This window comes from Zalophus californianus, chromosome 11 (assembly GCF_009762305.2).
Source record: "Zalophus californianus isolate mZalCal1 chromosome 11, mZalCal1.pri.v2, whole genome shotgun sequence".
NCBI classification, from domain to species: Eukaryota; Metazoa; Chordata; class Mammalia; order Carnivora; family Otariidae; genus Zalophus; species Zalophus californianus.
The window spans coordinates 98525901-98548045 of NC_045605.1; the positions used below are offsets into that span (position 1 = coordinate 98525901).

The window sequence follows — 22145 nt, forward strand, 5'->3', positions numbered from 1 at the left end:
ATGCCTTCCAAAGAATATATGGGAAATAGAAACAACGTGACAGAGTTTGTTCTCCTGGGGCTCACACAGGACCCTGAAGGGCAAAAAGTTCTATTTGTCCCATTCTTACTCATCTACATTGCGACAATAGCGGGCAATCTGCTTATCATGGTAACCATTATGGCCAGCCAGTCACTGGGTTCTCCCATGTACTTTTTTCTAGCTTATTTATCATTTATAGATGCTATCTATTCTACTGTCATCGCTCCCAAGATGATTGTAGACTTGCTATATGAGAAGAAGACTATTTCCTTCCAGGCTTGTATGAGTCAAGTCTTTCTAGATCACTTATTTGCGGGTGCTGAAGTCATTCTTCTGGTGGTGATGGCCTATGACCGATATGTAGCCATCTATAAACCACTTCATTATCTAATCATCATGAATCGGAGGGCATGTGTTCTTATGCTGCTGGTGGCCTGGACTGGAGGCTTTCTGCACTCATTGGTTCAATTTCTCTTTATTTATCATCTCCCTTTCTGTGGCCCCAATGTCATTGACAACTTTGTGTGTGATATATATCCCTTATTGAAACTTGCTTGTACCAATACCTACCTCATTGGAATTTCTGTGATAGCTAATGGAGGAGCCATTTGCACTGCCATCTTCTTCATTCTCCTAGTTTCCTATGGGATCATATTACACTCCCTTAAGACTCATGGTTTGGACGGGAAACACAAAGCCTTCCACACCTGTGCATCCCATATAACTATGGTCATTTTATTCTTTGTTCCCTGTATCTTCTTGTATGCAAGGCCTAATTCTACCTTTCCCATTGATAAATTAATGACTGTGGTTTTAACATTCATAACTCCCATGCTGAACCCCTTAATCTACACCCTGAGAAATGCAGAAATAAAAAATGCCATATGGAAACTTTGGAGTAAAAATGTGACCTTAGTTGGCAGAGGGTTGTATTGCTCATGCAGAATATGATATTCATTCTTTCACAGAATCAAAGACTACTTTCACTATCAGTGATTACATCTTAAAAATTATATCCTTTGGGTTAGTTAGCCTATTTATTCTGAAGCAGCTATATAAATTAATATTTATCTAAATGGAGTATGTTATAACCCTTAGAGGATAAGATAATTGTATAAATTTCATCCCTGATACATGTAATCATACTGTGTTAAGATTCTTCAGTGGGCAACAATTTTTTTGTTTTATTTCAAGTTCTTGTTTGTGGGGTATGGTAGCTCCATGCTTCATAAAAATATTGCCTGATAGAACTTGTTCCCTTTTAGTCCAAGAGAATGAAATTTTAAAATTAAAAATTCACATTGTTAAAAAAACTTAATCTAACAGTAAAAATAAATGTCCTGGTCAAATTAATTAATTTGAAATTTCACAGCACATGTTCATAGCTGAGGATAGATCTATGAGAAGTGAACTTTATTAGCTTTATACTGTGATGGTAGCATATGGCTGATTTTGTATATCCTAATTAAGTTTTGGACAGAAAAATTAAATTGTTCAACTCATTGTGTATATCTAGATCAAATGACCTTTTCTGGGAGTTGAAATACATATTTAAGTCTCTCATATCACAGTAGAGCGTCAGAGTCTACCTATATTAAATTAAACTCTCTGGGTATACATTTTTTAAAGTTGTAATAAATGTTAAACATTTTGGGAATATGTTTTGTTTTACATATGACTGCCTTTCTCATTCTCTGTAAACTTTGTGTTCTTGACTTAAGTAATAAGTCAAAGGTGACTACTCTCTTTACAATTTCTCTATAAAAATTTTGGAGGTTGATTACTGTATTACAAAGATCATTTTTGAAGGCCCTGGCATTATGCATTACCTTGTTGAGAGGTCAACTCACAACACAGATTGGATATGAAATTGGTATTCTTTGCCTTCATCCTTCTTTCAATTTATAATTGGATCCAGTTAGTGTATTTAGCAATATTAATGCTTCCACTTATTTAATATGTATTGAATAAGTGCTAGCCATGAAGTTTTGTTTATTCTTTAATGAAGGAAATAAAAGGTAACCTAGATATTTTAATTAGAAAGAAATCCAACACAGTGGATTAAATACTTCAAAATGACCAGAATTGGAGGAGCTGACACCTGGATACTGGTGTGAATGCAGTTGGGATCAAGGATTTACCACCTAAGTTGTTATGCAGAGATGAGGAACCTGGACTCAGAATGAAAGGTCTGTGCATATACTTCTCAAAGTCCTTCCCAGTCCTGATTTAAAAAATATAATTAAAAAAAGTTTTAAGGTTTTGCTTCTTACATTTACATCTTTAACCCATATAGGATATAAATTTTCAGGTATGATGTGAAGTAGAAATATACTTTCCTTTTTATCATAAGAACAAACTTTCCCAGCACATTTATTGAAAATCATTGAATTTCCCACTACCCTGCAACACCTCTACTTTCATATATAAAATATCTATATATCTGTTCTTCTATTTCTTAGCTTTCTATATTGTTCAATTAGTTGATCCATGAATAATAATACAATATCTAAAGTGCTGCAATGTTTCAGATACTATTGCAATATAAAAAATCATCCCAATATTTAGTAGCTGAAAATACCAGCAATCACTTTATCATTTCAGATGGTTTCAGTGGGTCAGGAATTTGGGAGCATTTCTTAGGTGTACTTCTACTTTAGGGCCTCTCGAAGTTGCAGGCAGAAATGGGCTGAGTTTGAGGTCATCTGAAAAGTTTCTTTACTCACGTGCCTTGTACCTAGACTTTCAAATCTTGAACAGTGGGAACTAGAACAACTGTTACTCCTTGAGATCATAAGGGAGAGACCCTAAAGTGATAGAAGTGGTGTCCTTATAAGGAGAGGAAGGGACATTAGAGTTCTCTTTCTCAAATGTGTGCACAGAGGAGAGACCATGAGAGAACAGTGTGAGAAGATGGACCATCTACAAGCCCAGAAAAGAGGCTTCACCAGAAACCAGCCTTGTTGCTACCTTGATCTTGGACTTCCAGCTTTCAGGACTGTGGGAAAAATCAATGTCTGTTTAACCTTCCCAGTCTGTAGTATTTTATTATGACAGTTCAAGCAGACTTATGATGATGATAATGATAATGATGATAAATAATCTAGATTTGGTGAATAAAGGCCTGAGTTAAATCACCATAATTCAGTTCAGGAAAGTCATAGTTCCTCAGCGAATCACCATATGTGAATAATTTCTAAAGCTAAAATTTTTTGAATGAAGGAATCATCAGGTATCCTTGAATAGTCTGTGATATTACCATGAATAAAGGGTGTATATCTTCATCCTAACCTTTCTCTAAGGCATCTGAGACCATTTGCCAGGACAACTGTGCTCTGGAAAGAGAAATATTCAAACATTTCTGGAGATTACTAGAAATATGTTGCAAACTAGTGCTCATTCCTGTGGTCCAGTGGTCAGAAAGCAGACCAAAGATGAAAGAAAGAGCAAAGCTATTACAATGTGCTGGTTCTGCATATATTTTTAGACTTCCATGTGTTCTACAGGAATACATTTCTGTTTTGGGTCCCTGATCACTGGAGTATAGTTTCATGGAATGAAGGAAGGACTGAATAGAAGTATTTAAAACTAATCTTTCTTTCCAAAATATTAAGCAAAAAGTAGTACCATATTTTTGGGCTACCAAAGAGATTTGATAGATGTAAGGAGTGAGTCTTACCACCTTTCCACTTAATTTACTTGCTTGGTTTGGGAACAAAATGGAGAGACAGGCTAAATGTGTATGGAAAATGGAAGCTTAAAATAAAATCTGGTATCATTAATATTTACTTTTTGTGATTTGCCTTTATATGAGAAAATCCTGTAGAGTCAAAAGGATGTATTTGGTTATGATCTCTCAACATCCTCATTTCCTTAGACAGGTCTCACTTGGAAAACTGAGCCTCACTGAAGTAATTATATAGACCGATTAGGCAAGCAGAACAATGTCTTTTGTTTGGGTTACTCTGCAATAAGTGAGAATATCAGCTATTCCATGCAGTAAAAGATAAATAGGTTGGGATTTAAGAAACCTAAATTTGTATCCTTAATTTGTCACCATCAGACCTAAATTTTTATCTTTAATTTGTCACCATTTGAATGTGTAATGTTGGAAATGTTTTTTTCCTTCCTGGGTCTCAGTTTCTTCATATGAAAAATAAAAAAAAAATGAATGGGATACTCTTCAATAACTAATTCAATTCCCATTGCTTAAGATTATAGATTGATCAAATTCTGACTTCCATGTACTTGAATTTTCAGAAAACTCTCCTAATATGAAATCCAAGATTAGTATTCTTCTTATAGTCAAATATGGTACAACATTTTTCAGGGATTTTTGATTTTGGAGAGTTCTTAAATCAGGCAGATAACACTGTGGAACTGAAAGAGCAGAAACTGGCTTTTGGTTCTACTGCTTACTAGTTACACTATCCTGGAAAAGTGAAATAAATCATTCTAAACCTCAGTTTTTCTATGAGTTGGGAAAATATATTCAACTTCTAGGGTTATTTTGAGATTAACTATGAAAGGATTGTAAATAGTAAGTGCTTGATATATGATATTACCTTTTGATAGTGAATTTAGGGCAAATTAGAAATGGACAGGGACAGTAATATGTTATTAACTGATTTGACAAGGTAAGTAGGAATAGTAATTCTAAATTCTCCAGAGGGGAAAAAAAAAATTCTCCAGAGAGAGCATATGGGAAATTCTCAGAGGCAAAAGTTGATGTATTTCAAATTCCCAAGTGTTTTTTGAGCCTATTTGTTAATGTCTCCACAACTTAGAATGAGAATCAGTCCTCTTAAAGCCTTTGTTTAAAGATGGATGTTAACTGAGGACCATGCTCATTGCCTTGGTAAGTTTTCACATGGGAGGTAATATGGGGCCAAGGTCAAAATCAAGACTTGAGGCCAGATGGACTTGAATTATATCTTTAGGTCTGTTCCTCACTAACTGTATAACCTGAGGTACAAGGCTTTCCTTCTCCATGTCGCAATTTTCCTATCTGTACAATAGAAGGAGAAACCTTTCAACCACATATAACTCTTTCTAAAAAATATTAAATGAGATAATTTACATTTTTGCATGATGTCTAGCATATATGAAACAGTCAATACTAATTTTTTCTTTTTTCCTTTTTCATTATATTTTTAAATTTTTTTATTGTTATGTTAATCACCATACATTACATCATTAGTTCTTGATGTAGTGTTACATGATTCATTGTTTGTGAATAACACCCAGTGGTCCAAGCAGAATGTGCCCTCTTTAATACCCATCACAGGCTAACCCATCCCCCCAGCCCCCTCCCCTCTAGAACCCTCAGTTTGTTTTTCAGGGTCCATTGTCTTTCATGGTTTGTCTACCCCTCCGACTTACTCCTCTTCATTCTTCCCCTCCTGTTATCTTCTTCTTTTTCTTTTCTCTTAACATATGTTGCATTATTTGTTTCAGAAGTACAGATCTGTGATTCAGCAGTCTTGCACAATTCACAGCGCTCACCATAGCACATACCCTCCCCAATGTCTATCACCCAGCCACCTCTTCCCTCCCACCCCCCACCACTCCAGCAACACTCAGTTTGTTTCCTGAGATTAAGAATTCCTCATATCAGTGAGGTCATATGATACATGTCTTTCTCTGATTGACTTATTTCACTAGGCATAACACCCTCCAGTTCCAACCACGTCATTGCAAATGGCAAGATCTCATTCCTTTTGATGGCTGCATAATATTCCATTGTGTATATATACCACTTCTTCTTTATCCATTCATCTGTCGATGGACATCTTGGCTCTTTCCACAGTTTGGCTATTGTGGACATTGCTGCTATAAACATCGGGGTGCACGTACCCCTTCGGATCCCTACATCTGTATCTTTGGGGTAAATACCCAGTAGTGTAATTGCTGGATCATATGGTAGCTCTATTTTCAACTTTTTCAGGAACCTCCATACTGTTTTTCAGAGGGGTTGCACCAGCTTGCAATCCCACCAACAGTGTAGGAGGGTTCCCCTATCTCCACATCCCCGCCAACATCTGTCGTTTCCTGACTTGTTAATTTTAGCCATTCTGACAGGTGTGAAGTGGTTTCTCATTGAGGTTTTGATTTGGATTTCCCTGATGCCGAGTGATGTTGAGCACTTTTTCATGTGTCTGTTGGCTATTTGGATGTCTTCTTTGGAAAAATGTCTGTTCATGTCTTCTGCCCATTTCTTGATTGGATTAGTTGTTCTTTGGGTATTGAGTTTGATAAGTTCTTTATAGATTTTGGATACTAGCCCTTTATCTGATATGTCACTTGCAAATATTTTCTCCCATTCTGTCGGTTGTCTTTTGGTTTTGTGGACTGTTTCTTTTGCTGTGCAAAAGCTTTTTATCTTGATGAAATCCCAATAGTTCATTTTTGCCCTTGCTTCCCTTGCCTTTGGCGATGTTTCTAGGAAGAAGTAGCTGCGGCTGAGGTCAAAGAGGTTGCTACCTGTGTTCTCCTTTAGGATTTTGATGGACTCCTGTCTCACGTTTAGGTCTTTCAACCATTTGGAGTCTATTTTTGTGTGTCGTGTAAGGAAATGGTCCAGTTTCATTCTTCTGCATGTGGCTGTCCAATTTCCCCAACACCATTTGTTGAAGAGACTGTCTTTTTTCCACTGGACATTCTTTCCTGCTTTGTCGAAGATGAGTTGACCATAGAGTTGAGGGTCCATTTCTGGGCTCTCGATTCTGTTCCATTGATCGATGTGTCTGTTTTTGTGCCAGTAACATACTGTCTTGATGATGACAGCTTTGTAATAGAGCTGGAAGTCCGGAATTCTGATGCCGCCAGCTTTGTTTTTCTTTTTCAATATTCCTCTGGCTATTCAGGGTCTCTTCTGGTTCCATACAAATTTTAGGATTATTTGTTCCATTTCTTTGAAAAAAGTGCATGGTATTTTGATGGGGTTTGCATTGAATGTGTAGATTGCTCTAGGTAGCATTGACATCTTCACAATGTTTGTTCTTCCAATCCATGAGCATGGAATGTCTTTCCATTTCTTTGTGTCTTCTTCAATTTCTTTCATGAGTATTTTATAGTTTTCTGAGTACAGATCCTTTGCCTCTTTGGTTAAATTTATTCCTACATATCTTATGGTTTTGGGTGCAATTGTAAATGGGATCAACTCCTTGATTTGTCTCTCTTCTGTCTTGTTGTTGGTGTATAGGAATGCCACTGATTTCTGTGTATTGATTTTATATCCTGCTACTTTACTGAATTCCTGTATGAGTTCTAGCAGTTTTGGGGTGGAGTCTTTTGGGTTTTCTACATACAGTATCATATCATCTGCAAAGAGTGAGAGTTTGACTTCCTCTTTGCTGATTTGGATGCCTTTGATTTCTTTTTGTTGTCTGATTGCTGTGGCTAGGACTTCTAATACAATGTTGAATAGCAGTGGTGAGAGTGGACATCCCTGCCGCGTTCCTGACCTTAGGGGAAAAGCTCTCAGCTTTTCCCCATTGAGAATGATATTGGCTGTAGGTTTTTCATAGATGGCTTTTATGATATTGAGGTATGTACCCTCGATCCCTATACTCTGAAGAGTTTTGATCAAGAAAGGATGTTGTACTTTGTCAAATGCTTTTTCTGCATCTATTGAGAGGATCATATGATTCTTGTTCTTTCTTTTGTTAATGTATTGTATCACGTTGATTGATTTGCGGATGTTGAACCAGCCTTGCAGCCCAGGGATAAATCCCACTTGGTCATGGTGAATAATCCTTTTAATGTACTGTTGGATCCTATTGGCTAGTATTTTGGTGAGAATTTTTGCATCCATGTTCATCAAGGATATTGGTCTGTAATTCTCCTTTTTGATGGGGTCTTTGGTTTGGGGATCAAGGTAATGGTGGCCTCCTGAAACGAGTTTGGAAGTTTTCCTTCCATTTCTATTTTTTTTGGAACAGTTTCAGAAGAATAGGTATTAATTTTTCTTAAATGTTTGGTAGAATTCCCCTGGGAAGCCATCTGGCCCTGGGCTTTTGTTGGGAGATTTTTGCTGACTGCTTCAATTTCCTTAGTGGTTATAGGTCTGTTCAGGTTTTCTATTTCTTCCTGGTTCAGTTTTGTTAGTTGATACATCTCTAGGAATGCATCCATTTCTTCATATTACCTAATTTGCTGGCATATATTTGGTCATAATATGTTCTTATAATTGTTTGTATGTCTTTGGTGTTGGTTGTGATCTTTCCTCTTTCATTCACGATTTTATTTATTTGGGGCCTTTCTCTTTTCCTTTTTTTAAGTCTGGCTAGGGGTTTATCAATCTTATTAATTCTCAAAGAATCAGCTCCTAGTTTCATTGATCTGTTCTACTGTTCTCTTGGTTTCTAGTTCATTGATTTCTGCTCTGATCTTTATTCTTTCCCTTCTCCTGCTGGGTTTAGTCTGTTTTTGCTGTTCTTTCTCCAGCTCCTTTAGGTGTAGAGTTAGGTGGTGTATTTGAGACCTTTCTTGTTTCTTGAGAAAGGGTCGTATTGCTATATACTTTTCTCTTAGGACTACCTTTGCTGCATCCCAAAGATTTTGAACAGTTGTGTTTTCATTTTCACTGGTTTCCATGAATTTTTTAAATTCTTCTTTAATTTCCTGGTTGACCCATTCATTCTTTAGTAGGATGCTCTTTAGCCTCCATGTATTTGAGTTCTTTCTGACGTTCCTCTTGTGATTGAGTTCTAGTTTCAAAGCATTGTGGTCTGAAAATATGCAGGGAATGATCCTAATCTTTTGGTTCCGGTTGAGACCTGATTTGTGTCCTAGGATGTGATCTATTCTGGAGAATGTTTCATGGGCACTAGAAAAGAATGTGTATTCTGTTGCTTTGGGATGGAATGTTCTGAATATGTCTGTGAAGTCCATTTGGTCCAGTGTGTCATTTAAAGTCTTTATTTCCTTGTTAACCTTTTGCTTAGATGATCTGTCCATTTCAGTCAGGGGGGTGTTAAAGTCCCCCACTATTGTTGTATTGTTGTCAATGTGTTTCTTCGCTTTTGTTATTAATCGCCTTATATAATTGGCTGCTCCCATGTTCGGAGCATAGATATTTACAATTGTTAGATCTTCTTGTTGGATAGACCCTTTAAGTAGGATATAGTGTCCTTCCTCATCTCTTATTATAGTCTTTGGCTTAAAATCTAATTTGTCTGTTATAAGGATTGCCACCTCAGCTTTCTTTTGGTGTCCATTAGCATGGTAAATTGTTTTCCACCCCCTCACTTTCAATGTGGGAGTGTCTTTGGGTCTAAAATGATCCTCGTGCAGACAGCATATTAATGGGTCTTATTTTTTTATCCAATCTGATAGCCTGTGTCTTTTGATTGGGGCATTTAGCCCTTTTACATTCAGGATAACTATTGAAAGATATGAATTTAGTGCCATTGTATTGCCTGTAAGGTGACTGCTACTGTGTATTGTCTGTGTTCCTTTCTGGTCTCTGCTGCTTTTAGGCTCTCTCTTTGCTTAGAGGACCCCTTTCAATATTTCTTAGAGGGCTGGTTTCGTGTTTGCAAATTCCTTTAGTTTTTGTTTGTCCTGGAAGCTTTTTATCTCCTATTTTCAATGACCCTAGCTGGATATAGTATTCTTGGCTGCATATTTTTCTCATTTTCTGCTCTGAATATATCATGCCAGTCCTTTATGGCCTCCAGGTCTCTGTCGATTGGTCTGTTCCCAATCTAACGTTTCTATCATTGTAGGATGCAGCTCTCTCTCCCGAGCTCCTTTCAGGATTTTCTCTTTGTCTCTGAGACTCATAAATTTTACCCTAGATGTCAAGGTGTTGACGTATTTTTATTGATTTTGAGGGGGGGTTCTCTGTGCTTCCTGGATTTTGATGTCTGTTTCCTTCCTCAAATTAGGGAAGTTCTCTGCTATGATTTGCTCCAATATACCTTCTGCCCCTGTCTTTCTTCTTCTTCTGGGATCCCAATCATTCTATTTTGTTTTGTCTTATGGTATCACTTATCTCTCGAATTCTGCCCTCAGGATCCAGTAATTGTTTATCTCTCTTTTTCTCAGCTTCTTTATTTTCCATCATTTGGTCTTCTATATCACTAATTCTGTCTTCTGCCTCATTTCTCCTAGCAGTTAGAGCCTCCATTTTTGATTGCACCTCATTAATAGCCTTTTTCATTTCGACTTGGTTAGATTTGAGATCTTTTATTTCTTCAGTAAAGGTTTCTCTAGTATCTTCCATGCTTTTTTCAAGCCCAGCTAATATCTTTAAAATCGTCATTCTGAACTCTAGTTCTGAAATCTTACTAATGTCTGTATTGATTTGGTCCCTGGCAGTCAGTACTGCCTCTTGTTCTGTTTTTGAGGTGATTTTTTTCCCTCTTGTTGTTTTGTCCAGAGGAGAATAGATGAATATGAGAACAAAATGCTAACAGGGTAACAATGACCCCAGAAAAATATACACTAATCAAATCAGAAGAGACCAGAAACTGGTGGAAAAGAAAGGGAAAGAAAGAAAAAGGAAAACAAAGAAAAAGAGAAAGGTAAAAACAAAAACAAAACAAAAAGAATATGTTCAAATATGATCAGGCTGGTGCATAGATCAGTGTCCCACACTAAATTTTGGGTGTATTTTGGTATGTTAGTAGAAAGTGCCTCCCAAAATTTTAAGGAAAGAAAAACTTATGTATGTTCAAAAATAAGGGTAAATATGATGAAGGCATGGAGTATGACTTCCAGAAAGTGGTCGCTTTTCTGTTGAGAGTTGCTGCTATTCTTTTCTTCGATCTGTTGAGTTCGTAGGTGTTCAGAATGGTTTGGTCCCTATCTAGCTGAATTCCTGGGACCAGATGAAATTCAAGTCTCCTACTCCTCTGCCATCTTGTTTGGCAATCATTTTCAAACTATAATCGTGTAATAAACACTTTCTTGTCTATTTAGTGCCAAGACTAATTAATAAATCTAATGTGTATGGAGTATGTGTGTCTATGTTTGTGAAATTGTTTACAAGCAGTCACATTGGTAAAGAAGAGAAAAAGATTCATGCTAGGTAGTTAAAACCATGCAGATAAATGATAGACAAATGTTCTCATTCTTTTTTAATCATTCATTGCTTTGGATAGTATAGATACAATCTCATAGAACACTATATTAATAGTCATGGTCAAATGTCACCCTTTGTATCTACTTTGTGCAATTACTGAACTTGTCCCCCTTCTGTTCTCACAGATATCCTTTGAGCCAAGTATTTTCATTTTACAGTAAATAGTGAAGAGTTCCAGGGGTTAAATGCATTTTATAGAATTGTCTTTGCTGTTTATTCCAGTGTAAGGCCAGGGTCACAGCCTGCTGACTTACATTGAACAGCTTCCATACCTTTTCTAAGTCTTCATTATTGCATCTGTTACCTAAGGATGATAGCAGGGTCTGACTTCAGTGTTGATATAAAGATTAAAAGTGTCTGGCACTTGTAAACACTCAAGCAAATGTTCGCTGTGTTAGTGGTGACATCTAGACATGAAATTGGCTCAGTAAATGACCACACTGTCTTTAGGAGATGTTGTCCAAACAACTTTGGAGTAATGTTTACTCTTTTCTCTCTTTAATTCTGTGTCAAGTCCCTCAGCAAATTCTATTGTATCTATCTTCATAATACATCCAACTCCACTACTACCATTACAGTCCAAACCACCATCACTTTTTAGCTAGATGGTTGCCATAACCTCCTAAGTAGTCTGCTTCTAGTCTTGCTCCTTTATGACACATTCTCTAGACAGGAGCCAAAATAATCCTCTTACAGCGATCTGCAAGGCCCTACAAGATCCATCAACGACTAACCTTTATGCATCCCACTCCTGTTAAGCTGGCCTCCTTTAATCAATGGTACCAACCATGCTCCCTCCTCAGGGACTTTTCACTTGCTGATTTCTATATCTGGAAACTTCCTTCCTTGGATGTCTTTGTGGGTTCTTCTGCATTCATTCAAGTTTGGTTCATGCAATCCCTTCTCAAAGAAGTTTTTTCTGATTACCTTACAGAAAATAATCATTCCAGGGACCATGTATCATTTACCCTGCTTTGTATTTCTCCTAGCGGGTATTGTAATTTGCCATAGTGTACAATTCCTTTTCTATTTGCTATTTTCTGTGTCTACTTACTAGAATATAAGCTTCAATAAAGTATAGGCTATCTGCTTTTTTTCCCCTAGAGTATTAACCATATAGTAGATAATGAGTACTTTTTTTTTAAAGACTTCATTTATTTATTTTGACACAGAGGGACAGTGAGAGAGGGAACAAAAGCAGGGGGAGTAGGAGAGGGAGAAGCAGGCTTCCCGCTGAGCAAGGAGCCCATGTGGGGCTCAATCCCAAGACCCTGGGGTCATGACCTGAGCCAAAGGCAGACACTTAATGACTGAGTCAACCAGGCACTCTGACAATGAATATTTTGAAGTGAACTTATAAGTGAATGATTAAATAAGCCATATAATTATATTCCATTATATAAGCCTCCCCCTTTACACACACACACACAGAGACACTCACACACTCACACACCAGGGCCAGATTGATAGAATTTGTTCAGCAGTTTGGTTTCATTGTGTTTGATAAGGATACTCATATTAGCTAACTCTGGCTGGGACTAGAATTGGGAACCTTATAAAAAAATTTTTGATAACACATTTTATTTCTATTTGACTTCAAAGCAAGTTTCAAAGAATAGTTTTTACCATTTGATTAAATAGAAACAAATCTCCAACAAAATAAAATAGAAAAACCCATGGTGAAATAACATGGAGGGTAAGAATATCTGGATCTTTAGAAGTCTTTTAGCTTATCTCTCTTAAATACAATGGTCTCTCTTCTCTTAACAAAGAGAAAATAATTTTTAAAAACATGAAGCCATGACTCTCAAAGAAACATAAAATGAACACATGACAAAGGCTTTATTTAGTTTATTCATTAATGAGGGAACTGGTAAGATTATAATCAGCCTAAAGGAAACTCCAAAATACCACCCTTACATTATTCAATCAGGGATGTGTAATTAATTTACAAATAAATGCAAAACTGGCTTGATCTGTAATGGTCAGGGAAATCAATCAACTTTCCACCAAACAGCATTTGCATTTCTATGGACCAGAGTTGTTCGCATTATTATCAGTTTTATCAATTTAAAGAGTTGTAAAATAGCTCAAGGCAATAAAAGGCTTAAATCCCATAGACTCATATAATCCCAAAGAGAGTGCCATAAGTAACACATAGACTTACACTGAAGATGTCCAGTAATCTTTATGTTACATTTCTTTCTCACACAATATTTTTTCTGACAAAAGTTAACTTTATTTAGTAGCTGTACATCAAAATAAGTACAGATGCTATATAAATAAAATAAATTTATATAAAGGGAAAGCTATTTCCTCATTTATGTTTATTGTTTTGCAAAGGAAAGAAAATTTTCCACATCGATTGGAGCCCTAAAATAGCATACTTAAAATGAGAGATTAAAAAGAGTTTAATTATGTTTGCTTACCAAGGTGTAGGTAGGGTTATCCAATAAAGGATGATAAAGTCAGCACAGTTAGACCTGAGAGAATAAGAGGAAAGTGATCACAGGAACTCAGAAGGTCCATCTGAAAGAGTTCTGACTCCTTAGTCACCCAGTGGTTGACAGACCAGAGGAGGGAGCCAGGACAGTAAATACCCTGACATCATTTTCTTCCCACCTGCCTTCTTACATTCAGCTGGTACCACCTGTTGGCCAGAAGTAAATGATCTGGTTGAAGTGGACCAGGGGAAGCAGCTGCCCAGGGTGGACACATTGACAGTAGATCTGAAGGGGTGGAAAGAATACATCTAGTTCTGTTCCAACTGTATATTCCACTTGTTTCCCTGAGTAAGAGAGTAAACACTGTCATTTTGGGAGTTAGCAGGAAAAAAGAAAACACAGGAGAAATAAGTAAGGAGTTTCCCAACTGATTTATTTATTTAATACTTACAGAACACCACTATGAGTCAGACACTGAACCACGTGCTAGGGATAAAGAGGTGAACAAGACAGATACAGGTGTACTCTACCACTTATTTGAAGAGTTTTTAAATGGAAAAAAGGCTGAATTAGACTTAATCTGTGTATTAAACCAACAGTTGTACAAATCATTTTTAAAAAAATATTTAATGAACAGTTCTTAACATTTCTTATTGGCTGAGAAGCAATCAGGTTAATTATATGGTGAGCTCCCTGTACCTGGATATCCTCTAGCAAAGGCTCAGTGACTATTTGTGAGGTGATGAACCTTGTAAGAAGCTAAGTTAGACGGTTTCAAAAATTCACTTTTTATAAAATAGAAAAAGCATGTTTTTTCTCTTTGGCACACCATGAAAAAATAGCTTATACTACTAAAATGCTTTGAGCTTGTCTAAAAACCCAAAATGTAAAGTTCTCATCACCTTGAATTTGGAACTTGTCTCTGCAGGTTAATTCTTCACTTCTGAATCTAACATTTGTTGCCAAATGGGACAGAGAGTCCAGAGTTGTCATACCAACTGATCTTTCAAGAGAAGCCAGAAGTCGGGATTTTCATGAGGCACTAGGTGTGCCAAACCAAACTTTTTGGCACTAGGTGTGCCAAACCAAATATATGTAAGGCCAACATTTTCACTTTCATTGAAATGAAAGAAGACAGGATGAATGTGACTGAATTCATTCTAAGGGGACTTACCCAGGATTATCAGATGCAGAGAATTCTATTTCTGGTGTTACTTATCACCTACATTGTCACTGTCACAGGCAACCTACTCATTGTGGTTACTATAAGTGGCAGCCAGGCTTTGGACTCCCTGATGTATTTCTTCCTGGCCTTCTTGTCTTTGATAGATGCATGCTATTCCTCCTCCATAATCCCTAAAATGCTAGCTGATCTGCTCTCTGATTCAAAATCTGTTTCTTTCAGTGGCTGCATGACACAGCTCTTTATAGAACATTTCTTAGGAGATTTCTGTCCTTGTGGTCATGGCCTATGACTGCTATGTGGCCATCTGTAGACTTCTGCACTATGTGACCATCATGAACCACCACACACACTGCCTCCTTCTGGGTGTGTGTTTGGATAGCGGGTTTTCTCCATTCCATTGGACAGATACTGGTTACTTTCTGGCCCCCATTCTGTGGTCCCAACATCATGGATCACTTCATGTGTCACATTTACCTCCTGATACAACTTGCCTGCACTGACACTTTCCTTCTTGGTCTCTTGGTTGCTGCCAATGGTGGGGTAATCCCTGTGAACACCTTTGTGATGTTATTGCTAACGTATGTGGTCATCCTGTGCTCCTTGAAGACTCACAGCTTTGCAGGGAGGAAAAAGGCCCTCTCTACCTGTGTCTCCCATATCACAGTTGTTGTCTTCTTCTTCATGCCCTGTATTTTTATGTATCTGTGACCAGTGGCTACTTTTCCTATAGTTAAGGCCATAGCTGTATTCTCTACTCTTGTTACTCCCATGTTAAACCCTGTCATCTACACAGTCAGAAATACAGAGGTAAAAAATGCCATTAGAATGTTATTAAACAGGAATACAATTTCAGATAATAAATGACCCAATACAAAGATTTTATTTCTATCATGATCCTTACATTTTCATATTTTATTACTTTAAAGCCCTTCCCATACCTCTCATGTGAGACAAAACCTTTGCAAGGTAGGTATTATTACGATTATTGCTGTTTTACACATGAAGGAAAATGCAATTCAAAAGCATTAAAAACTAGTCCAATGTCAGTCAGAGCTAGTGTGCAGATCTGCTTTTTTCTAAATCCAAATCTGATGCTCTTTCAAACATTTCAAAGAATATTAGGGAAAAACAAAAGCAGCATTTCATCAGAACCTCTCTTTTTGTAACAAATTTAAAAATGTGCCTTTCTAGGTACGGAGCTGTATAATGGCTTGTGTATATAAGCAGTTGGTACTCAGAAAACTGTATTGCCTACTGGCACATAGGACAGTGTGGAATATAATTTAGAAAGAAGATATTTGCCAAGACCCTCTTGGTACACAGTTGATATACCTAACATTTAAAGTTATACTGGGTTTCTTGTTTTGCTGGTAAAAGTTGTCAGGAATTATAAAAATTAATTGTATTTAAACTGCTGTGAAATTTTTAAAGTGTTTTCACATGGTCACAACTTATAAAATTGAATTCTAATGTTTTTACTTTACAGAAAAAAGCGGGAAATCAGAAGGGTTAGATAACTAGAACCTAGAACATATATGTCAGCCTTGAGCCCAAATATTCTTACTCCCCATCCTGTGATCTTTTCATTATATAGGGGGCTGGGACTGGTATTTGATTACAATTTGGTCTATGAAAATATTTTTTCATTATATGCTATAGAATGTGACACTTTATTAGAATAATAATTATTAGTACAATCAAATGCAAGTGTTTTTCAAAACATACAGTAAAATATATTTTTAAAACACTTTTACTATTAAAAAGCTCACTTTACATTTAGTTCCTTGAATCTGTAATCCTCTCTGGAAACTGCTTTAGGAGATCATTTATAAGGGATAAGAAAAAAACAGGAATCATTACAGTTGACAATGAAAATATTTCTCAGCTAAACAACTTACTTATATGACTTTGATGTGAATCAATTTTGGCTCTTCAAAAATAAAGTCTGTTAAAACAATGAAGTCTGTTACCAAAATGCAAATGTATATGCATGTCATAAATGTGCTTATAGCTTCCTCTTTTTAAAAAAGATTTTATTCATCTATTTTAGAGGGAGATAGAGAGCAAGATCAGGGTGAGGGGTAGAGGGAGAGAGAATCTCAAGCCAACTCCACGCTGAGCATGGAGCCCAATGCGGGAGTCAATCTCATGATCCTGAGATCATGACCTGAGCCCAAATCAAGAGTTGGATGCTCAACTGACTCAGCCACCCAGGTGCCCCTATGGCTTCTTCTTTTGGCAGAAAGATCCAGCCTCCTACCTCATGGGTAGCATATGTTTTATTGAAAAAAATCAACTGATTCCATGATGTGACAATATTTAACAAGCCTCTCATGGTTATGAAAATGTAGAGTAAAAACATCAGCTTCAGGATCAGGAGACATGGTCTTATTTCTCACTATCCCATCATCCCTTTCCATGAAACCAAACAACTCTCTCTATTTCTACCAGTAGTTTACTTAGGTAATTTAGAAGGTGTTTCCAAGTTCTGTGATTCTGCCTATGCCAATATTTTTATTATTATAAATACTGTTATATTGGCTTCTATTTCAATTTAAAAAAAGTGAAATTGGAAGAGTTAATGAGACCACAGCTCATCTCCTCAAATTTTTCCATTACTGATAAACAACTTAGAAGATGTCCTTCTGGGCTGAAAGGGTCTGTGGACTGGTGTAAGACAATATGAATTCTGCTACTGTGAGAGCATGTTCCTTTCCCTAATGAAATATATGAATCTGCCCATAAGAAGAACACTTTGGCAGGTACCTGATTTTTATGAAATTAGTCCCTGAACCCATCAAACATCAAACCATACTTCAACTAGTTTCTGACCAGTTGTGATTTGATCTATATTTAATTTCTTCTTTCATTCTGGTTTACCCTTCTAGTTTGAAACTCTGTGTTGCTATCTCTTTAGGGTTACCAACCAGTCTGTCTTTGGATTTATATTCTGGAAACAGACTTTCCTGGTATAGCTCCAGGAACTTCTCTTTTGAACAATTACTTTCATGGCCAAACCTCGGTGATTTAGATTTAACTTCATTTCATGCTACTTTAGTCCTTGGGGACCTTAACTAGACCAGTGTGGAGGTTCTAATGCAATCTCTCTATGGACCACTGTAGTGAAGTAGAAGGTGGATGACCACTTAGTGGGCAATGTGAATGGATTGCAATCTTTCCTGATGTTGGGTATGATGACCTTTTAAGTGGGTTCTAATTCTCTGATCTGACTCTGGCTTTCATTCAAGAGTTGAAAGACAAGTTTAAGACATTTTCACAGATGACACTCCAGCAAAATGTATATTCCTTATGGTTCTTTAGTTTCCAGTCCTCATTCAAACCTTCTTTGGCATCTGCCATCACAAATATTATCATGGCACTATAATACTCAAGTGACTAATCAAACTGGGTTTAATCGGGCTCAATTATCTTAAACTTCTTCCCTCATGACACGTGTTGTTCACAATGACCACATTCTCTTGAGCCAATCCAGAGTTATGTACAATTTCTTTTTCCTTTTAATAAAGAAAACATATTTGAGTATGGGTGAGTGTGGTTCTATAGAGGAATATTTCTGAATGAATTGAATTAAATTTATTTAAAAATCATTTCAAAAATTGATATTTATTTTTTTAATTTTATTTTATTATGAGATGTTAGTCACCATACAATACATCATTAGTTTTTGATGTGGTGATCCACGATCCATTGTTTTTGTATAACACCCCGTGCTCCATTCAGTATGTGCCCTCCTTAATACCCATCACCGGGCTAACCCATCCCCCCACCCCCTCCCCTCTAAAACCCTCATTTTGTTTCTCAGAGTCCATAGTCTCTCATGGTTCATCTCTCCCTCTGATTTTCCCCCCTTCATTTTTCCCTTCCTTCTCCTAATGTCCTCCATGCTATGCCTTATGTTCCACAAATAAGTGAAACCATAGGATAATTGACTTTCTCTGCTTGACTTATTTCACTTAGCATTAATCTCCTCCAGTCCCATCCATGTTGATGTAAAAGTTGGGTATTCATCTTTCTGATGGCTGAGTAATATTCTGTTGTATATATGGACCACATCATTTTCCATTCATCTGTTGAAGGGCATCTTGGCTCTTTCCACAGTTTGGCTATTGCAGACATTGCTGCTATGAATATTGGGGTGCATATGGCCCTTCTTTTCACTACATCCATGTTTTTGGGGTAAATACCCAGGAGTGCAATTGCTGGGTCATAGCATAGCTCTATTTTTAATTTTTTTGAGGCACCTCCACACTGTTTTCCAAAGTGGCTGTACCAACTTGCATTCCCACCAACAGTATAAGAGGGTTCCTTTTTCTCCACAACCTCTCCAGCATTTGTTGTTTCTTGTTCTGTCCATTTTTGCCATTCTAACTGGTGTAAGGGGGTATCTCAGTGTGGTTTTGATTTGAATTTCCCTGATGGCTAATGATGATGAACATTTTTTCATGTGTCTGTTAGGCATTTGTATATCTTCTTCAGAGAAGTGTCTGTTCATGTCTTCTGCCCATTTTTTGACTTGATTATTTGTTTTTTGGGTGTTGAGTTTGAGAAGTTCTTTTTTTAGACTTTTTTACAATTATTTATTTTATTTTATTATGTTATGTTAATCACCATACATTACATCATTAGTTTTTGATGTAGTGTTCCATGATTCATTGTTTGTGTATAACACCCAGAGCTCCATTCAGTACGTGCCCTCTTTAATACTCATCACCAGGCTAACAAACTCCCCCACTCCCTCCCCTCTAGAACCCTCAGTTTGTTTCTCAGAGTCCATAGTCTCTCATGGTTCATCTCCCCCTCCGATTTCCCCCCCTTCATATTTCCCTTCTTACTATCTTCTTTTTTTTAAACATATAATTTATTATTTGTTTCAGAGGTACAGGTCTGTGATTCAACAGTCTTACACAATTCACAGAACTCACCATAGCACATACCCTCCCCAATGTCTATCACCCAGCCACCCCATCCCGCCCACCTGAGTTCTTTATAGATCTTGGATACCAGCCCTTTATCTGTAGTGTCATTTGCAAATATCTCCTCCCACTCTGTGGGTTGCCTCTTTGTTTTGTTGACTGTTTCCTTTGCTGTGCAGAAGCTTTTTAAGCTAGTGAAACAAAAGCAAAAATGAACTTTTGGGACTTCATCAAGATATTTATTTCTTTTAGCAGATAATTGTAATATGCCTCACAGTTGGTGCCAGCATAAGGTATTATGACACTTTATTTGTAAAATAATTTAGGGATTAGGATCCTGACCCAAGATTTAGAGGCCTGACTTCTTCTTTTGCCTTGGTGAACAGCATTCTCAATTCCTGTCTTATATTCCTTGTTATGAATTGTGAATACATTTGCTTATTTCTTTTCTATTTCATAGGGATAGTATGAGATTAAATTTAAATTACTGAAATAAATCCTTTTATCATCTCTGAATATGATTCAAGAATGGAATTGTTTTCATTATTATCATGTTAATCTAATTTCAGAATTGGCAGAAGTAACAACTACTTCGAAGAGGTATTTTAAGCTTTAGCTGGTATGAAGTGCCAATAATATAATGGGGTTCATAACTATCACTTAATGTACATCTTTATTTATTTAGTTTTAAAGATTTTATTTATTTATTTGAGAGAGAGAGACTGAGAGATAGAGAGCACGAGAGGGAAGAGGGTCAGGGGGAGAAGGAGACTCCCTGCTGAGCAGGGAGCCCGATGTGGGACTTGATCCCAGTACTCCAGGATCATGACCTGAGCCGAAGGCAGTCGCTTAGCCAGCTAAGCCACCCAGGTGCCCTTAATGTACATCTTTAAACAATATTTAAAATTATCACCATGAACGATCGATCAATCAATAAACACAAAATATTATAATGAAAATTTTAAAAGTCAGATCGTTATCCCTCTAGATGTTTAATTTATATAATACCAAATATCCAGACTCTGTATTAAACTCATTTTTATCATACATACAAATTCATAAGTGGTTGACTTAGTTATTTGCTCTTGTCATGGAGTTTTGTCTTCACACAGACTAGAGGAAGAAATTAAAAATTAAAGATGAGTGCTATAAAACTTCTCCTCTGATGTTCAGTTAAGTTACATGGAAATAATTGGGTTGTTGGCAAGATCTAGGAATGACGGTGACATATCCCTGAGGTCTAATTAACCACAGCTAATAAACTTCACAGAACATGCCTACCAACAGGGTATTTGGTTGTGCCTGTGAGGGTGAAGAGCATGGTGCCATTTATAAATCAACAAAGCACTTAATGGAGCTTAACGAGTTGGTATTTTAACCTCACAACCTTACTTAGTTCTTGGTGAACTAACAGCTGCCTGGAACCCTGGCCATGAAGCTATGCCAGACAAGTTCATAGGTGAGATAATTTTTTCCCCAGAAAATCATATAATTATAGAATCTTATGTTTAAATGCATCTTACAAGTCATATAAACACCTCTCACACTCCACAGGTCTGAGGGTTAAATCTCTTCAGGAAGTGATGCATCACAATAGACAGAATCAACTACATACCACCAATTTAGAAGTAAAAATATTTTGGGCTCTTTTTTCTTATTGATATATATTTTAATTAGTTAGAATCATGTTATATATTCAAATTTGCATCCAAACTCTTCTCCACCTATTATTACAACATAATAATTTTCCTTTGGCATTGTGTAATTTTTAAAAAATCTCTGTTAAAAACACATTATTCAAACAGGTGCACTATATTTTACTTATCTGTTTCTCTAATGTTGGACATTGTATGCAGTTTCTAATTTTCCACAGGTCTTAATAATTGTGTTGAACAGATTTGAACATAATGATTTTTTAAAAAATATTTTTCTTTGGGTTTTATTCCTAGAAAGAATACTGTGGAGTCAAAGTAAAAGGACAAAATAACCTCTATGTCTTCATGGCTATTTCTAAATAACTTATTAACTACATCTTATTCTTACTTTATGTACACCATACTCTTTTATGATCTGCTGGGGGAGTGCACCTCAGAATAAGAGAACACAATGAAGCTGCTGCACTTGATTTTCACACGTGAGTAAAATTTTCATTTTGGATAATTAAAAAATAAAATTCTTTGTCCATTTATCTTTGCAAGGAAAAGAAATATTTTCTTGAAAAATTCATTTCATTATATTTACATTTTCTTCTTTGTTTCCTTTGGGAACTATATGTCCCCAAATTTCCTCCTTGAATTAGTAATGCAATATCCTGCAACCAGGAATGATGGATGATGGATGCCATGGAGAATGCGAAAAGAAGGCACGAAAAGCATATAAGAGAAACAGAAAGGAGTGGAGGGATCTCATGAATGAATGCATTGCTGCTGTTTGGTAATCAAGTATTGGGGAGGGGATTATTAAGGCAT

General features: G+C 36.6%; 1 protein-coding gene and 1 pseudogene across 1 annotated transcript; both read left to right on the plus strand.

Annotated features, from left to right (window-relative positions):
• On the plus strand, nucleotides 1-972 carry LOC113913587 (olfactory receptor 4A15-like). The gene has a single exon (XM_027577876.1). It carries the CDS (start codon nucleotides 1-3, stop codon nucleotides 970-972), a length of 972 nt encoding a protein of 323 aa, XP_027433677.1.
• Nucleotides 973-14681: 13709 nt separating this feature from the next.
• Nucleotides 14682-15607, plus strand: LOC113913586 (annotated as a pseudogene).
• Nucleotides 15608-22145: the final 6538 nt, after the last annotated feature.